Below are 17,653 nucleotides of genomic sequence, written 5' to 3'. Positions count from 1 at the left end.
TGAGTAACTTGCCCAAAGACACACAACTTCTAAGTTGCTGACTTGGGATCTGAACTCAGGTCCCCCAGACTCTACAACCATACTCTCCTACCACTTTATGCCGCTATGTTGACATCCTCTGTAGGGAATTGCTCCTAAGTTGGAAAATGCTGGAGGAAGGAACATGAGAAATGATTGTGGAAATGCTGACGGTGGCTAAACAACATAATTAAAAATGCCAACAAGGCCTTGCCTTTGAAGTATGTGCCGTTGGGGCAGGAATGGACAGTGAATCTGGCTCCAAGTTCAACTGCAAAATCCATGCCCTCAGAAAAGGGAAACTGCAAACCTGGAACCTTGGAAATGCACATCACTTAGGGGATTTTAAGGTTTCAGAGATGGTGGGGCATTTCAGGGATAGAGCCTCCCTATGTCTGAGCCCTGTGGGTTGGTTTTAGGCCAAAGTAGGAACTCCTTCCACATTATGAAAAGCCTTAATACGAACACCTTCTGTGGGGTTGTTTGGTGGGATCATTGATGGAGCAGGGAGGGGAAGGGCAATTAGGAGGTGTCCTGGGGAGCATTTAAACAGCCCCCTGGATTCTGACTCAACAAAAGTAACTCATAAATAACCATCTTGTATTTGGAACTGCTTTACTTGACTCAAGGAGGAGTTTTCTTTTCTTTCTTCTCCCTCCCTCCCTCCCTCCCTCCTTCCATCCTTCCTTCCTTCCTCCCTCCCTCCCTCCTGCCCTTCTTCCCTCCCTTGCTCCCTCCCTCCTTCCTTCCTTTCTTCCTTCCTTCCTTCTTCCCTCCCTCCTGCCCTTCCTCCCTCCCTCCCTCTCTCCCTCTCTCTTTCTTTCTTTCTTCTAGTTACTGTAGTGAGGGAGGTTTGGACCTCTTTGCAAGGGGTCTCCCTCACATTTCTCAATACACATAAAGTCTCCTCTTTCCCCCTTGTGGAGAGAGTGTTGCTTCCTTTGGCCTCATTACACCCCGGGCGCATCTCCTGAGGGCTGCAGGTTGGGGAGCCCTCCAGGGCTGTGCGTCAGGAAGGTTTCTTCCTGTGGATCGTCTGCCTGGAAACTTGCACTTAGGGAAACAGAAGGCCGCCCTGGGCTGTGGAGGGCAGCGAGATCGATGACAGGCCTTCTGCTGTTCTGAGTTCAATAAATAAGTACAACCCCCAAAATAACATTCAGTTGAGAAGATTCATGAGGCATGAGGTAAATGGCCTGTACAAATGTCTGACTGAGGGGAGAAGGGAGCCATGGTAATGATTTTACCTGCCCAAAGGGAAGAGAAGCCAGAATTGGAAGGGAAGTGATTGACTTATAATTACACTGACTGGGGACCCTGGGGTTGTGACCACAGAAAATTACTCAAGTTTTCCATAGCCCTAGAGCATCCACAAAACCCCCAAAGCCCAAGGCTCCAAAGCAAGTTGGCTACAGTCACCTCTGGGTCTCTCAGGAGGAAGTGTGGTATGTATAGTGGGCACTGGGATGTTGGCCAGCGCAAGGGGGTCAGGGTGAAGCTGTGGTTGGGCCTGTTTCAGGGACCTACCCACCCAGGACCATGGACGGCCGTGTGGGGGTCAGGGGATGAGTCAGAAAGAGAACATTTTTCATGCTCAAGCTGTGAAGAAAATGTGAGGCTCCCATCCTCCCAGCTTCCAAGGACAATGGAATGGGGTGGTAGGGCCCAGTGGCCAGGACAGACAAATGAATGACTCTTAGCTCAAACCCACAGTTCCTTCAGTCTCTGCTTTCAGAGTCTGGGAGAGACGTCCAAAGTGACTTGAGGGAATGCAGCCATTCCTGTTGACCTCAGAAGCTGACGGCTGTACCTGCAGACACCCTAACAGAAATGCCTGCTGGGAATTCATCCAGCCCTTTTGAAACCTACTTCTATTTCTAATGAATTTCCCTTAGTAGTACTGTTAGCAGTAAGGGCTGTGACCAGTTAGGGGGTAGAGCCAGGTTGGGTAGGTCAAGAAAGGCACTGGCATCTTTCGACCAAAGTTTGCTGCACTAGGTGTCTGCTATCATCTGCGACTGTGGTCCAGGTGCTTTGGGAGAACAAGGCTGGCGTAGCTCTGAAGAGAATTCCCAACTCCCATCAGCCCCAGTAATTCCATCAAAATTCTTACCAGAGTTCTAAGCAAGAAGGTGAATTAAAAACTTGAATTTTCTCTCTGTGTATTTTCCTAGCCCACACAGTAAGCAGTTATTGCAAGTGAAATAAATATCTGAAAGCTGTAAATGATGGCTTTGCAGTTATGTTTTTCCAAGGGCCATTCATTGTATTTCCTCTGAAGTAAGGAGGCAGTGGTGAGAGAGACTTATTGAACCAACTGCCTTGCAGGTTCCCCTGCCTCATCCAGATTCTTCCCTCCACGGCCTCACCAGTGAAATACACACTGAGTCACGTCCATTCAGCCAGAAAAATACACACGTTTCCCCTTTTCTGATAAAGCCAGCATGTTATTTTAGGCTGCTTAGGTGAGCCTTCTAGAATTCCAGACAGAGGCTGAGCAAAGCTTGTCATTTGATGACATTTCCAGTAAAAGCATTGAAATGACAGCAATGATTTCAAAGCCCAAAGTGAGATGCCCAAATGGTATCTGGAATTTAAAAGGGCTGAAAAGTTAAAACTAGCTCAGCGTCTCCCCGCATGTCTGCCCCACCTCTTCCTCAGAACTGAATGGAAAGTAACCCCCCCATAGATCAAGCTCTGCCACAGTGTTAGCAAGCAAAGTGCAGAGCAGGTCACAGTATTTCTAATTCAGATTAATGACCCCATTCAGCCCTGTCTCCTTAGCAGGAAATTAGAAAGTGTAGGAAGGAGCAAATAGTGATTCATAATACGTGACTCTGGGTATTGGCAGTTGTGCTCGTTAAAAGCTAAGATACTGTTTTGATATAAAATAATTGAGTCTGACTTATTTACGGGATAAAGTGTTCTCCATAATACGAGCTCTCTTTTACAAACCAGCTGGTCACATACCCATATGCTTGAAGGACAGAAGAACTGACCTTTGCCCATTTTGTGTTTGCTGCAGTTCTGTCAGACACAGTAATTTAGGGTAATAGGCTGGTAGGCTGTTGCACTTTTCTTGTACTCTGCTGTGGATTCTTTCTCTCTTCTTCCTCCCATGGTCATCTCTCCTCACCAGGGCTGAGTTCCAACCTTCTGTTCTCCACCCTCCACGCTCACTTCTTCAGGGAACTTACTTAATTAGGGGGCTTCATTTATCACCTGTTTGCAAACAGCCGTGACCTATTCCCCATGTCTTATTATCTCCCCTGCTTCCTAGTGCATGCGTGCCCGTGCGTGCGCACACACACACACTTCCATTAGATTCACATAGACTTAGGTATAGAACCAGACTTGTTGTCATCCCCGTGTAAATTCCTTTCCTTCTCTAAATCCTCATTTATAGCCATGCATATCTATTCGTTCCTTCCTTTGCCCTCCATATCTTGTCTGTCACCAAGAGCTTCCCTTTCCTCTTTGGATTCAGTTATTTCTGCCAGTTGCACATTCAGTATGTAAGCTTGACTCAGACTCTTGTTTAGGAGAGAAAAATGATTTTTTTGAATAAAAATCATGCAAAGCTGGGCATGCCTAATAAACCTTTCCCTATGAGGATGCATTCTTTGTTTTCTGCTCCAGGGAACATGTCTACTCTCAGATCTCACACCAAAATAGTGTTGATGAGAAACAGAAAAAGTTGAATGAGCTTTAGAAATAATTGCATCTGAGAAGTCATTTCCAAACCTGTATGTGTATTAGAATCTCCTTTTTAAAAATGCAGATTCCTGTTAAATCTGAATCTCATCTACCACTCTCGCACACGCCCCTTCTGCCACTAGTCTCCTTTCTTTGAACACACTGAGCACATTTCTGTCTCAGGGCCTTTGTACTTCCTCTTTGGACCTCTCTTCACCTAGATGTCTACACTGGCTTGTTCTGGTGGATATTATCTCCTCAGAGAGGTGAACACACTAAGAGAGAGTCCTCTATCTGCCCATTTGTACTTATTATTTCCTGTCAGCCGTACTTCCTAGATAGCTCCTTGAGGGCAGAGATTTTTGTCTGTTTGGTTTACAGCTTTATCCTCAGAGCTAGAAAGAAGCTTTACACACGGTAGGCACTCCAGCAATGTCTGCTGAATCAGTGCCTAAAAAGTGGATCAGAATCCAGGAAGGCTTGTTTTAGAACAGTGGTTCTTAAAGTGTGGTCCCTGCACCAGCAGATTCAACATCACTTGAGAAATGGTTAGCAATGCAAATTCCTGGCCTTCCCACCAGTCCTGCTAAATCCGAAACTGGGAGGCAGCTGTGTGAGTTTCGTAGGGCTCTCCAGGTGACTCTGACACTGGGGAGGGCTTGAGAACCGCTGCTGTAAGACATCATTTGGGTGCCACGTTATCTTTTGCACTTACTACTATCTGTCAAGGCAGAAAAAAAAAATCTCGCGGCCCTCATGTTCGACATTTACACTAATCTTAGACTATTTCCTGATTGTTTCAGGTGCGTTAGGTCAGGAAGCTGGCTTGTCCTGTGGTCCTCAAGTATCAGGAAGAACTCAGTACACCTTTGTTGGCTGGTTGATTTCGCAATATTCCTTGGATATTCCTTTTTTTTAGCTTTAAGTGATATATAGAAAAGTATACTCTTCCACTTAGAGTTAATAGAGGTATGTATGCTATTAGAATGTAGAAAATATGTTGATTAAAAATACTTGCATGTTGGTTAATTCTGACTCGTTTTATTACTTGTTAAGAAAGTATTAAAGAAGTTAAGACCGTAGGCTTAGGAGTTGGATTTGGGCTGGGTCAGGCCTTAGTTGGTAAAATGGGCAGTAATACCTGCCTTGGAGAATTAATAGCACTGGTGCACAGTGGGTACTCAAAGTAGGTATTATTAATAATGATAATATTTGGCATTTTTATAACTTCAAATATGTAACATTTTATTATCCTGGGGTGTGTGTATGTGTGTGTGTGTATGTATGTATGTAAGTGTAATTATTAAGGCCCAAAGAGGACAGTGGAAAGTGTATTTTAGAACACCGGTTCTCACAAAGTGGTCCTAAGACCACCAGGAGCAGCATCATGTAGGAATTACTAGAGGTGCAAATTTCTGGGCTCTCCCAGATCTACCGAAACAAATCTAACAGTGTGGGCTGACTACTGTCTGTTTTAAAAAGTCCTCTAGGTGGTTCTGATGCATCCTAAGCTTTGGGAACCCTGCTTTAAAAATCACACACACACACTCTCTCTCTCTCTCCTCTTTCTCTCTCAGTCTCTCTCTCTCTCTCTCTCTATGGTGTGCCTCTTTGGGGAAACAATCTATTAACAGATAAAAGGACCCTGGTAGCTAACAACTAGAGAATTCCTGCTGAGGAACAAGTCAATAGGACCCAAGTCATTTGAATTTGGGGAAGAGACCCAATTCCTGGTTTCTGTATCAAATCCATGCCGTGGCCTAGCTTTCTGACAGGTGTTTGAAAAATGAGGTCCCCAGTAATGGCCCTCTCTCCCTCCCATGTTTCCCTGGCCTGCAGCAATTAAACTGCTGAGCAGAAACTGGACCTGATGGTCTGTTAACCCTTTGTCAGCTAAAGCACAGAGGCAATTTGTTTTGCTGGAGAGACTTTCTTCTCAACTTCTTTCCCTCCCACTGCACTACAAAGGAAAACTGTCTCCTTAAACATCTCCTTGTCGAGCTGCCACGGTCTGTGTGATTGAAACAGCTGGGTCAGAGATCAGCAGAGGTGAAAGGTCATCACAAACTAAAGGTGGCTGCCGAATCTCCTTGTGCTTCTCCTTGGCGTCGTGAAGACAAATAGCATTAACAAAATTCTCCCAATGAAGCAGTTCTCATTTTCTCCTTTCTCATCACCCTTCAAGCATTTCTTAATGAACTACAGCTCAATCATCTATGAGCATGATGGTTTTAAATCCGAGCATAGCCTAGCCAGAAACGATCAGAACTGAATCGATTAAGACAGCTTTCTGAGTGCTTTTGTCCTTGTGTTACTAAGTGTGGGTTTTTACCACAGTCCAAGTCCTCATTGTTACCATTTGCGACAATATCAAACAAACCTGTAACGTCCAGCCAGTCCTTCAGTGCCAGCCACGACAGACACGGGGCAAAAACTTCCTGGTTACTGATAATTACGGTGTCTTTGTCTTTACATATATTCATTGTTTCTTATTGTCCACATGTGCTTCATAGATTTTCTCTGTGAATTTTGAGTTCTAGCCCAGCACCTTCCACCGTCTATGCCGGGATTTCTCAGGGCTCCCCAGTTGATTTGAATGTGCGTTTAAGCAAAAGGCAATTGGGATCATAATCTTATTTAAGCCACATCTGTTAGAACCCAGTAACTCTATATTAAGGAAAGACAATCCTGTCTTCCTATTTCTCCATTTCTAAAGTCGAGAAGAGTTTTGAATTTGACAAACAGAATAGGAACCATCCAAAAACATCCAAAGGAACCTTTCTTTAATGATGAGAATCCCCAGTATTCAACCCGAGCTGATTTTTAATGAAGTCTTCATGGTCCTCAGTATAGCGCTTTTCTTGCAGTAGACACCCAACACTTTTTCCTGATTCAATATTATTTACAAATGTGACTTTTAGACATAAAAACCATAGAAACTGGAATTGAGATTTAAGAGATGGGGACATCTGATTTTACAGTAAATTGAGAATTTATTAATCAAATTTGGGTTTTGTGTTGGTGCAGATGATGGAAGAAGGAATTGTATGTAAAGCAGCTAATATGGATCTACATTTGTCACGTAAATGCTCCATGAATGTGACTTTTCTTCTCTCCTCAGGTGAGTGATGGCCCATCTACCTGCCAAGGGAAAACTGTGCTAGAATGGACAGGAATTAAAACTGGAGTCAGTGGTTTCCCACCTTGGCCTGTGGTCCTCTGTAGGCAGGCAGGGTTAGGAGAGGGGTGGAGGAAAGGTTTGCAGAGTTATCTGCAAAAGATTTAAAATTTATATGTGCATCAAACATTGCGTATAGATGAATTAAACACTATCTCTTGCACATAGTTCCTTCTCACTCTCAAATACCTATTTGCACACTATTGTGGTAAACATATACATATTTATCTATGATCACTACAAAATGAATTGTAGTTTTTTGCCATCCTTTGTTTTCTCAGCTGCTATCAAGTGATGTCTAAGAAATGTTTGGAATAGAAAAGGTTTTTTCCTCCTGTTGAAAAACAGTGGGAACTGCCATTCTATAGCATTGCTTAAGGCAAGGCTTCCCAGGTGTAGTCCTAAAACCTGTCGTACCTGTTTAAAGTGCAATTGCCTGGCTCCACCCCTCACAGTCTGGATTAGAATCTCCCAGGCTAGGAACTGGAAATCTGCTTTCTAACAAACGTCCTGATGTCAATTTTCCCATGCATTGAGAACCCTGGGCTTAAGGGAGTCGGAAAATATGTTGACACAATCAGGAATCAGGTTCAGGAGGTTAAAGCTTTGTTTTTTTCAAGTTTTACCTGAAGATGGAATATTATTTCTTTCCCGTTTAAATCCTTGCATACTATCCAAAAACTGGCTAGAATATCTATCAATCATGTCAGATAGTCTAATGACAATTTTAAAGCACCGTATCCCTGCTGGAACTCTAAAACCAAAGACAAATGGTTTTGGATCATCTACAGATGAGGCTTAGTCACACAACTATTTGCCTTCATCGGTGTGCACTGAAATACAATGTGAATTAAATTACAGTGGGCAGGGGAGCTGGACTACAGATCTGAAATCATTAGCGACTCCTGAGAGCATTCACCTGATTTGTGTGCATTTAAATATAATCTTCAATAAAATTAGGAAACCTTTACCACCATCTGTGTTGTCATAGCAAAGTGCAGGGGCAGCAAATATCTGGTCTCTGTTTTGACATCCTCCCCACTCCCACCAGCTTGCATGGCAGCTAGACATTTCTAATCAATTCTAGCAATCCTTCCCCTTAAGTCAGGATATTTATGCCTCAGAATCCTGTTCCCCAGGCAGCTGTTAGCAGATGGGATGATGGAGGATGAAACCTATTTGCTACGTCTGGGATGGTGAAGGGCATGGGCTTTGCAGTCGTGGGTTTAGGGGGTTCAAATCCCAGTTTTGCCACTTAGAGGTTGTGAGACAGAGCAAGATACTTACAAAATTCAGGTACTCTTGCAGCCTCATTCTCCTTATTTGCGCAAATGGGATTACAGTCCCATTTCACAGGATTATTGTGAAGGTGACAGAAAGAATGCATGTAAATTGCTTGGTATTCCTAGCACATAGCGAGTACTCAATAAATTTTAGGTGTTGTTATTTTCAATATAGCTTGAAATGATGCAATGAGCGCAAGGAGAAAGGGACTCATTTTGCGGGACTGCTTGACTTCTATAAAGCAAGTGTGGAAGATTTCATCAGCAGAGTGCTTCCGAACTGCAACCCTCTCTCTGGGATTATGGCCCACATTTACTGAGGGCTGAACAATTACAGAAAGTGTTCTAAGTACTTTTTGAGGAGTAACTAATTTAATCCTCACAAGAACCCAGTGAAGTAGATGTTCTTATCCCCAATTTACAGATGCAGCACCTGAGGCATAAAGAGGTTAAGTAACTCATAAGGGATGGAATTAGGCTAGTGCTGTTTGAAATGAGGATTCCGGCCAAAATGTAAATTCTCAGGCCCTGCCCCTGACTCCCTGCATCAGAAACTCTGTGGGTGGGCGCAGAAATCTTTGTTTTTACAAGCCCTCCAGGTGATTCTGAGGCACATCAAGCTTTCAGAACCACAATCCAGAAGGCAAAGGAGCATTAGCGGGAAAAGAAGTCAGGAGTGAGGTGAGCTGATGGAGAAGCATGTCCCCATTAAGGAAGGGTGAGTGTCTTTTCAGAACTTTGATTCCTAGCTGTACCTTCCAGTATTCATCCAGGAATTCTGTGTGTTTTTTCCTGTTTATGAGGAAAATTGGTTGATTTGTTCTATTGTTTTTTTTGGTTTTTTTTTTACTTTGTGTTACAAGTTCCACTAGAACAAAGAAGAAACCCCTTGTCTGTCTAGCACCTGCCAGAGAAGTAACCCTCATCAGTGGAGGGAGGGGATCAAATGCCTAGCATGGTGGAAACTTACCAGCTCCCAAGGTCTGGGCAGTGGATCTGAAACTTCAGAGTCCCTATGAATCAGCTGGAGCCTTTGTTAAAATGAAGATTCTCAGGTCCTGCTCTCCCCTATTCTGATTCATTAGGTCTGAGGTGGAGCCCAGGAATCTGCATTTTAAGAAGCATCTAGTCCATATGCCTCACCTTGAGAAATAGAAGTTTGCTGGTGGTAACAGGGGTGTCAGACCATGTCATATCCAGCCTTTGGATGACAGAGGAGTTGGGGCGGGAGTAGTGAACCAGTGTCCAAACTCAGAGAGTGAGACAGTAGTACAGGAGCCAGGGGAACAATATAGCAATCTATATCCTCACACCGTTCCTCCCCTCCTCTATCCCTTTCCCACTGCCTTCTCTTCCAAAAGGAAGGTTTCTGAAGGTTCTCTGAGAAGGACAATTTATTAAACATAAAACAGCTTTCAACAAAGCTCAGCCAGTTGTGGGGAGGGGATCTGGAGGGCTCCAAGCTGACCTCTCCTCCACTTCACCCCTTGAGGAAGCTCATAAGGTAGGTCCATAGACACTTTAAATTTCCCTCAGGATTAGTTTGAAAACAGTCTTAGTCTAACCCCCATTTTACTGATGAAGAAACTGAGGCCTAGAGAGGTGAAGAGACTTGTGTAAGGCTGGCTGGAGGCATCACTAGATGATTACCCTCATCTACTCATTCTCAGGCCACTGAGATTTCCAAGCTATGTTCATTAGAACATCAGTGTCCAATATGAGGTCCATAGGTGTTCTGGAGAACAAAGGGGTGAGTGTGGCCTTATAAATAAGTGCAAAACACTGGATGCAGCCCATCTAAGCAGGTTTCCTTATGGGAGGATTTCACAGACGCTTGTATATTCTGATGCGAATTGTGAATCTCCAATAAACGTTATGGAGGCAGAGTTTTCCAAACTCATTTAATAACAGACACTCCCCTCACCCCTTATAACATATTATCAGCCTCTCAAAGGACACTATTGTTGTAAAGAAAACCGTTTGATGATTGTTGTAATACTCGGTTTTGCCCTGAGAAAAGCTGGAGAGAGTCCATAGTCACTAAAGATCAGAGTCTTAGGAGGTTACGAATTCACACAGACTTGCTCTGGACTAGCCACCTCTGAACTGCCATACGTGAGCTCCAGGTGGATCTGTGTGACCAGTTCCCATGAGAAGGAAGCCACAGAAGGTCAGGAACAGCTGTAAGCTGGCTGATGGAGTGGCTGCAGCATGGGTGTCCACCCCACCCTGCTTTGGATGCAGAAGTTCAGCGCTCAGAATTGCTCAGCTAGAAGGACGACAGCTCTGAGTGTGTCAGGGAGACAACGCCAGCTCAGTGTTCAGCTGAAGACATGAGGAAGGGCTGCTATGGCCAAGGCTCAAGCCAGGGGCAGGCAGGATGGGAGCAATCCCCTGCTGCCTGCCCCTGGAGAAGACCTATTAACAGGGAAGTCGACAGAACCAAGAAGTGCTGGGCCATCAGTCAAGGTGTGGCCCCCAGTTCAGGAGATGGCCGGTCAAGGGGAAGTTATGCTGGCAGCTTTGCCTTCTTTTCTGACCATTTTTGAAGCTGTGCCTGTGATTTGTGGACTTTGTAATCCCTTCTTCTAAGGCTACCTACAAGTGAGCAACATAGGTTCTGCCTGTAGGTGAACCAGAGACTTGGAAACAAAAGGGGGATAGAGCTGAGGTAGGCATCAGAGTCTGGAAAAACAGAAAGCACAGGTCAAACCAACAGTCATTAAATCCCTGGGATAGAACCCTAGTTCTGAAGCAGATCACCCAGCAAGTGTTCCCAGAGAGGGCATGAGCTGAGCCTCCGTGAAGGAGGGCATCTGCTGGCTGGAGAAGGTGACTGTAGGGTTGCGTGTCCTGTAGGCACTTGGCCAGGGTAAGGCTGAAAGGCCCTGCAGCCCAGATTAACCTTTATGGTGAACAATGGGCCAAGTCCAGGAAGCTCCCATGTCCTGCTAAGTAACCATGCACTGAAAAAAATTTGGATTTTTAAAAAACTCTGATTTCATTTTTTTTTTTTTAATAAATTTATTTATTTATTTATTTTTGGCTGAGTTGGGTCTTCGTTGCTGCGTGCGGGCTTTCTCTAGTTGTGGCGAGCAGGTGCTACTCTTTGTTGCGGTGCACAGGCTTCTCATTGCGGTGGCTTCTCTTGTTGTGGAGGACAGGCTCTAGGCGCGCGGGCTTCAGCAGTTGTGGCACATGGGCTCAGTAGTTGTGGCTCAGGGGCTTAGTTGTTCCGCGGCATGTGGGATCTTCCCGGCCCAGGGATGGAACCCGTGTCCTCTGCATTGACAGGTGGATTCTCAACCACTGTGCCACCAGGGTAGTCCCCTGATTTCATTTTAATCGTTAGTTTTTTTTCCGATTAAGAAAATAAGTATATGTCTATTATTAGTGAAAGGCACAGGTATATTGTTTGAGCAAAGTCTTTGGAGGTTGAGTTTGGGTCCAGAACTCACAAGCTGTGTGACTTTGGGCAAGTCACTTACCATTTCCTTTTCTGTAAAATGAGAAAAATAATCATACCTGCCCAAAGTGGTTGTTATGAGGATTTAATGAGACAATGATACAATGTTCTTAGCAAAGTGCCTGGCATGTAGTAAAAGCTTAGATTTGAGCTATTATTAGTATAATTATTATAATCTCATCAACCCAGATGGATGGTCTATTAATGCTTTAGTATATTCCCTTTCAATCTTTTAATCATCTCTATGTTTTTAAATAGGTAGGCTCATATTAGACACATACAACTTTGTGCCAGCTTTTTTCAATCAATAGTCTATCCTAGGTGCTGCATTTATAATGAGATAGAGGTAAGAGGACTGGCTTAGGAATAAGCAGACCTGGGTTAGAATTTAGCTCTACCACTTACATACCCAACTGTGTGACTTTGGGAAGTTTCTCAGCTGAGTCGGTATGATAATTGTTACCTTACAAGGCTGTTAGGAGAATTAATAAGATAAAAGATTAAAGGCCGAGGTTGAGGCCTGGCACATAGTAAGTATTCAACAATGGTTGGTTCCCTTGTTGTGGGGACAAAAAGTACAGTAATTTTTCTGAGCTTCCAGGGACTGTTTCAACTGCCTGTCTCTACTTACTGGAGAGTCTTTTAAAATGTCTGTGGAAAGATCGATGACATGCTTGCACATTCATTTTCTGTATGATCAACAAATTTGTTCAGTGTTCTCTTTTGTTGTGCCCCAGCCCTCAGCCAAATTGCCTCTGAATAAGTTAACTGACACTGCACCTTGGGTCACAAAATTTCTCTGAGCTTTTCCTCACATGTTTCCTCTGATTCCTGAGAGAAAGATGAAAGTACCTGAGGCAGAGACATGGTGTGAACACAGGTCTCCAGAAATTGGTGCTGGGACAATGATCTACCTACCACCCAGCAGTGCTTAAGAATTGATCAGCACCTTTCCCGTGAAGAGTTGATAGTCAACTCCTGAACCATACTACACTGACATCTAAATATCATCTTTAATTTACTAATCATGTATTTATGTTTGAGCTTTTAACTATTTAAAAGGCAATATATAATTCACATAGTTCATTTTATACTGTGTCTGTTCTCAACCATCTTTTCTGATGTTTAAAGTCTTGAGTCAAATAAACCACTATGGGGGGGAAAAAAGTATTTGTAATGTAAAAGCAGCCCTACAAAATGGACTTTAAAAAGACAACATGAATGGACCTAGAGGGTATTATGCTAAGTGAAACAAGTCAGACAGAGAAAGACAAATGCTGTATGATTTCCCTTATATGTGGAATCTAAAAATCAAAACAAATGAACCTACATAACAAAAGAGAAACAGTTATAGATCCAGAGAACAAAGAGGTGGTTGTCGGACAAGAGGGGAGTGTGGAGGAGGAAAGAAATAGGTGAGGGAGATTAAGTGGTACAAACTTCCAGATGCAAAATAAATAAGTTACGGGTATGAAATGTACAGTGTGGGGAATATGGTCAATAACTAAGTAATATTTTTGTATGGTGACATATCGTAACTAGACTTATTGTGATGATCATTTTGAAATGTATAGAAAAAAATCATTATGTTGTGTAACAGGAACTAACATAGTGTTGTATGTCAATTATACTTCAAAAAAAAACCCAAACATACAAAAAACTCATCAGAAAAAGAGATCAGCTGTGGTTACCAGAGGCAGAGAGTGGGGGGAGGGGAGATTGGACGAAGGTGTCAAAAGGTTCAAACTTCCAGTTATAAGATAAATAAGTACTAGGGATTTATCAAGTTCAACATAATAAATATAATTAATACTGCTCTATGTTATATATGAAAGTTAAGAGAGTAAATCCTGAGTTCTTATCACAAAATTTTTTTTCCTATTTCTTTAATTTTATAACTATATGAGGTGATGGATGCTCACTAAACTTATCGTGATAATCATTTCATGATGTATGTCATTCAAATCATAATGTTGGCATACCTTACACTTATACAGTGCTGTATGTCAAATATATCTCAATAAAACTGGAAAAAAAAAAAAGACAACATGGATGTCAGCAAGGTGGCAGAATAGAAGGTCCCCAGAACTTGTCCCCCATAGAATCACCAATTTGGCAACCATCCATGGACAACTGTGCCTCTGTTGGAAGCTTCAGGATCCAGGTAGGAGGTTGTGACACCCAGGTGGAGCCCAACACTGAGGAAAGCTAACTGGAGAAGGGGGGCCAATGGCCCCAGTAGCAGGCCCACAAACCGTGAACCTGACTGCAGATATGGAGGCAGCCCCATGACCTGGCTTTAGTCCCGCCTGTCCAGGACTTGATGGCCCCACCTGTGAATCCCAAGAGTAAGCTTGCCTGCAGACACCACCAGCTGGCTCACTCATGGACCCTGCCAGCTGACCAGCCTGGAATCTCTGACTAGGCTGACTAGTGAAAGTCTTTATCTGCTGAAACCAGCCTATGAAGACTGGAAGAGGTGACTGCTCCTTCAAATGTACAGACACCAAGGCAGAACTACAAGGATCACAAAGAATTAGGCAAACATGACACTGTAAAAGGAAATTAGTAAAGCTAAAGTAATGGGCTGGAAAGAAATGGAGACTCATGTAGTGCTTGGCAAAGAATTAAAAAAATAATCACCTTAAAGAGATTCAGTGAACTACAAGAGAATACAGATAGATAACTAAATAAAATTTTTAAAAAACCATTTTGAAATGACCGTATATAGCAAAACCGAAACAGAGTCACAGATATAGAACACAAACTAGTGGTTACCAGTGGGGAGAGGAAAGGGGGGAAGGGGCAAAATGGGAGTAAAGGATTAAGAGATACAAACTACTATGTATAAAATAGATAAGTAATAAGGATATACTCTATAGCACCGGGAATTATAGTCATTATCTTATAATAACTTTTAATGGAGTATAAACTGTAAAAATATGGAATCACTATGCTCTACACCTGAAACTAATAAAATATTTTAAATCAACTATACTTCAATAATAAAAGAAAAGGCAAACAACCTATGGGATGCAAGAAAAACAGTGCTAAGAGGGAAGATTATAACAGTGAATTCCTACGTTTAAAAAGAAGATACATCTCAAATAAACAATCTAACTTTATATCTGAAGGAACAGAAGAACAAACTAAACCCCAAATTATCTAAAGAAATAATAAAGATCAGAGCAGAAATAAATGATATGGAGAATAGAAAAAGAATTTTAAAATGATGAAACAGAGTTGGTTTTCTTGAAGAAATAAAGTTGAAAAATGTTTAGCTAGGCTAACTAGGAAAAAAGAAGACTCAAATAAAATCAGGAGTGAAAGAGAAGACATTACAATCCCACAGAGCTTTAGGAACTAATATGAACAATTATGTGCCAAAAATTAGACAACCTAGAAGAAGTGGAGAAATTTCTAGAAACATACAACCTATCAAGACAGAATCAAGAAGAAATAGAAAGCCTGAACAAATAAAAAATAAATAAGGAGATTAAAAGGGTTATAAAAACAAACCTCACAACACAGAAAAGCCCAGGACTAGATGATTTCATGGGTGAATTCTGCCAAACATTTAAAGAAGAATCAATATCAATCTTTCTTAAATTATCACCACCACCCCCCCCAAAAATAGAAGGAGAGGGAACACTTCCGAACTCATTCTATCAGGTTGATATCACCCTGATACCAAAGCCAGACAAAGACACCATCAAAAATACCATATCCCTGATGAATATAGATGCAAAAATCCTCAAGAAAATACTGGCAAACTGAAACAACAGCACATTAAGGATTCATACAGCATAACCAAGTAGGATTATCCCTGGAATATGGGTATGGTTCAACATATGCAAATTGATTAGTGTGATACACCACATTAACAGATGAAGGATAAAAACTACATGATATCTCAACAGATGCAGAAAAAGTATTTGACGGAATTCTATACCCTTTCATGGTAAAAACTTTCAACAAATTAGGAATTATGGAAGGAATTTACCTCAACACAATAAAGGTTATTTATAAATGGCCAACATCATACTCAATGGTAAAAAGCTAAAAGCTTTCCCTCTAAGATCCAGAATAAAGCAGGAATGCCCACTCTCACCTCTCCTAGTCAACATAGTAATAGCAGTCCTACCTAGAGCAATCAGGCAAAATCAAAGGCATCCAAATTGGAAAGGAAGAAGTAAAACTGTCTCTGTTTGTAAATGACATGATCTTATATATAGAAAACCCTAAAGACTACACACACAAAAAAATGTTAGAACTAATAAGCGAATTCAGTAAAGTCACAGCATACAAAATCAGCATACAAAAATCAGTTACATTTCTATAATGTCTATCTGAAAAGGAAATTAAGAAAACAGTTCAATTTACAATAGCATTAAAAAGAATAGAATACTTAGGAATAAACTTAATCAAAGAGGTGAATGGCTTGTACACCAAAGATTACAAAACATTGACAAAAGAAAAATTTAAAAGACAGAAATAAATGGCAGGATAGCTTGTGTTCATGGATTGGAAGTATTAACTGTTAAAATGTCCATATTTCCTAAAGCAATCTATAGATTCAATGCAGTTTCTATAAAAATTGTAATGGCATTTGTTTTACATCAATAGAAAAAACAATCCTCAAATTTATTTGAAACCACAAAAGACCCTGAACATCCAAAGCAATTCTGAGCAAGAAGAACAAAGCTGGAGATATCATACACTTAGATTTCAAAACATATTACAAAGCTACAGTAATCAAAACAGTATAGTACTGGCATAAAAACAGACATATATACCTATGGAACAGAATAGAGAATCTAGAAATAAACCCAAGCATATATGGTCAACTGATCTTTGACAAGTGTGCCAAGAATACACAATTGGGAGGAGATAGTCTCTTTAATAAATGGTGTTGAGGAAATTGGATATTCACATGCAAAAGTATGAAATTGGACCCTTATCTCACACCACATACAAAACCCAACTCAAAATAGATTAAAGACTTAAACATAAGACCTGAAACAATAAAACTCTTAGAAGAAAAGGTAGGGAAAAATCTTCTAGACATTGGACTGGGCAATGATTGCTTGACTATGACACCAAAAGCACAGGCAACAAAAACAAAAATAGACCAGGGAGATTGAATCAAACTAAAAAGCTTCTGCACAGCAAAAAATAAATAAATAAAATGAGAAGTCAACCTACAGAGTGGGAGAAGATAATTGCAGACAATATATCTGACAATATATCCAAACTATATAAGGAATTTCTATAACTCAATAGCAAAAAAAACTTGATTTTAAAAATGGGCAAATGAACTGAATAGACATTTCTCTGAAGAAGTCATACAAATGGACAATAGGTGCATGAAAAGATGCTTGACATCACTAATCATCAGGGAAATGAAAATCAGAACCACAATGAGATATACTCCTGTTAGGATGGCTATTATCAAAAAGATAAAGAACAACAATGTTGGCAAGGATGTAGAGAAAAGGGAACCCTTGTAAACTGTTGGTGGGAATGTGGATTGGTGAAGCCACTGTGGAAAACAATATGGAGGTTTTTCAAAGAATTAAAAATAGAATTACCATTTGATTCAGCAATCCCGCTTCTGGGTATATATCCATAAGAATTGAAATATGCATCTCAAAGAGATATCTGCACTCCCATGCTTATTTCAGGTTTATTCACAATAGCCAAGATATGGAAATAACCTAAATGTCCATTGATGGATGAGTGGATAAAGAAATGTGGTGTATACACACAATGGAATATTATTCAGCCATGAAAAGAAGGAAAACCTGCCATTTGCAGCAACATAGATGGACCTAGAGAGTATTATGCTAAGTGAAATAAGCCAGACACAGAAGACAAATACTGCATGATCTCACTTATATGTAGAATCTAAAATAGTCAATCTCATAGAAGCAGAGAGCAGAATGGTGGTTGCCAGGTGCTTTGTGGGGAGGGGGATATGAGGAGGTGTTGGTCAAAGCATACAGAGTCTCA

At 41.5% G+C, this 17,653-nt stretch overlaps 1 protein-coding gene across 2 annotated transcripts in view; it reads left to right on the top strand.

The window, feature by feature from the left end:
• LOC309643539 (uncharacterized protein) overlaps positions 1–13,451 on the top strand; it is a 412,666-nt gene extending 399,215 nt beyond the window's left edge. Inside the window, exon 8 of one of the 2 annotated variants that reach the window (XM_082426315.1) lies at positions 6,742–13,451. In XM_082426315.1, the coding sequence (XP_082282441.1) occupies positions 6,742–6,767 (26 nt within the window). In that variant the 3' untranslated portion in view covers positions 6,768–13,451. Of the gene's footprint in view, positions 1–4,517; positions 4,670–6,741 lie in introns of those variants that run through there. The other variant, XM_082426314.1, reaches the window with a different exon arrangement.
• The last annotated feature ends 4,202 nt before the right edge of the window (positions 13,452–17,653 follow it).

Source organism: Balaenoptera physalus (assembly GCF_965194825.1).
Source record: "Balaenoptera physalus genome assembly, chromosome: 15".
Lineage (NCBI taxonomy): Eukaryota > Metazoa > Chordata > Mammalia > Artiodactyla > Balaenopteridae > Balaenoptera > Balaenoptera physalus.
This window is presented reverse-complemented; position numbering and strand designations above follow the sequence as displayed.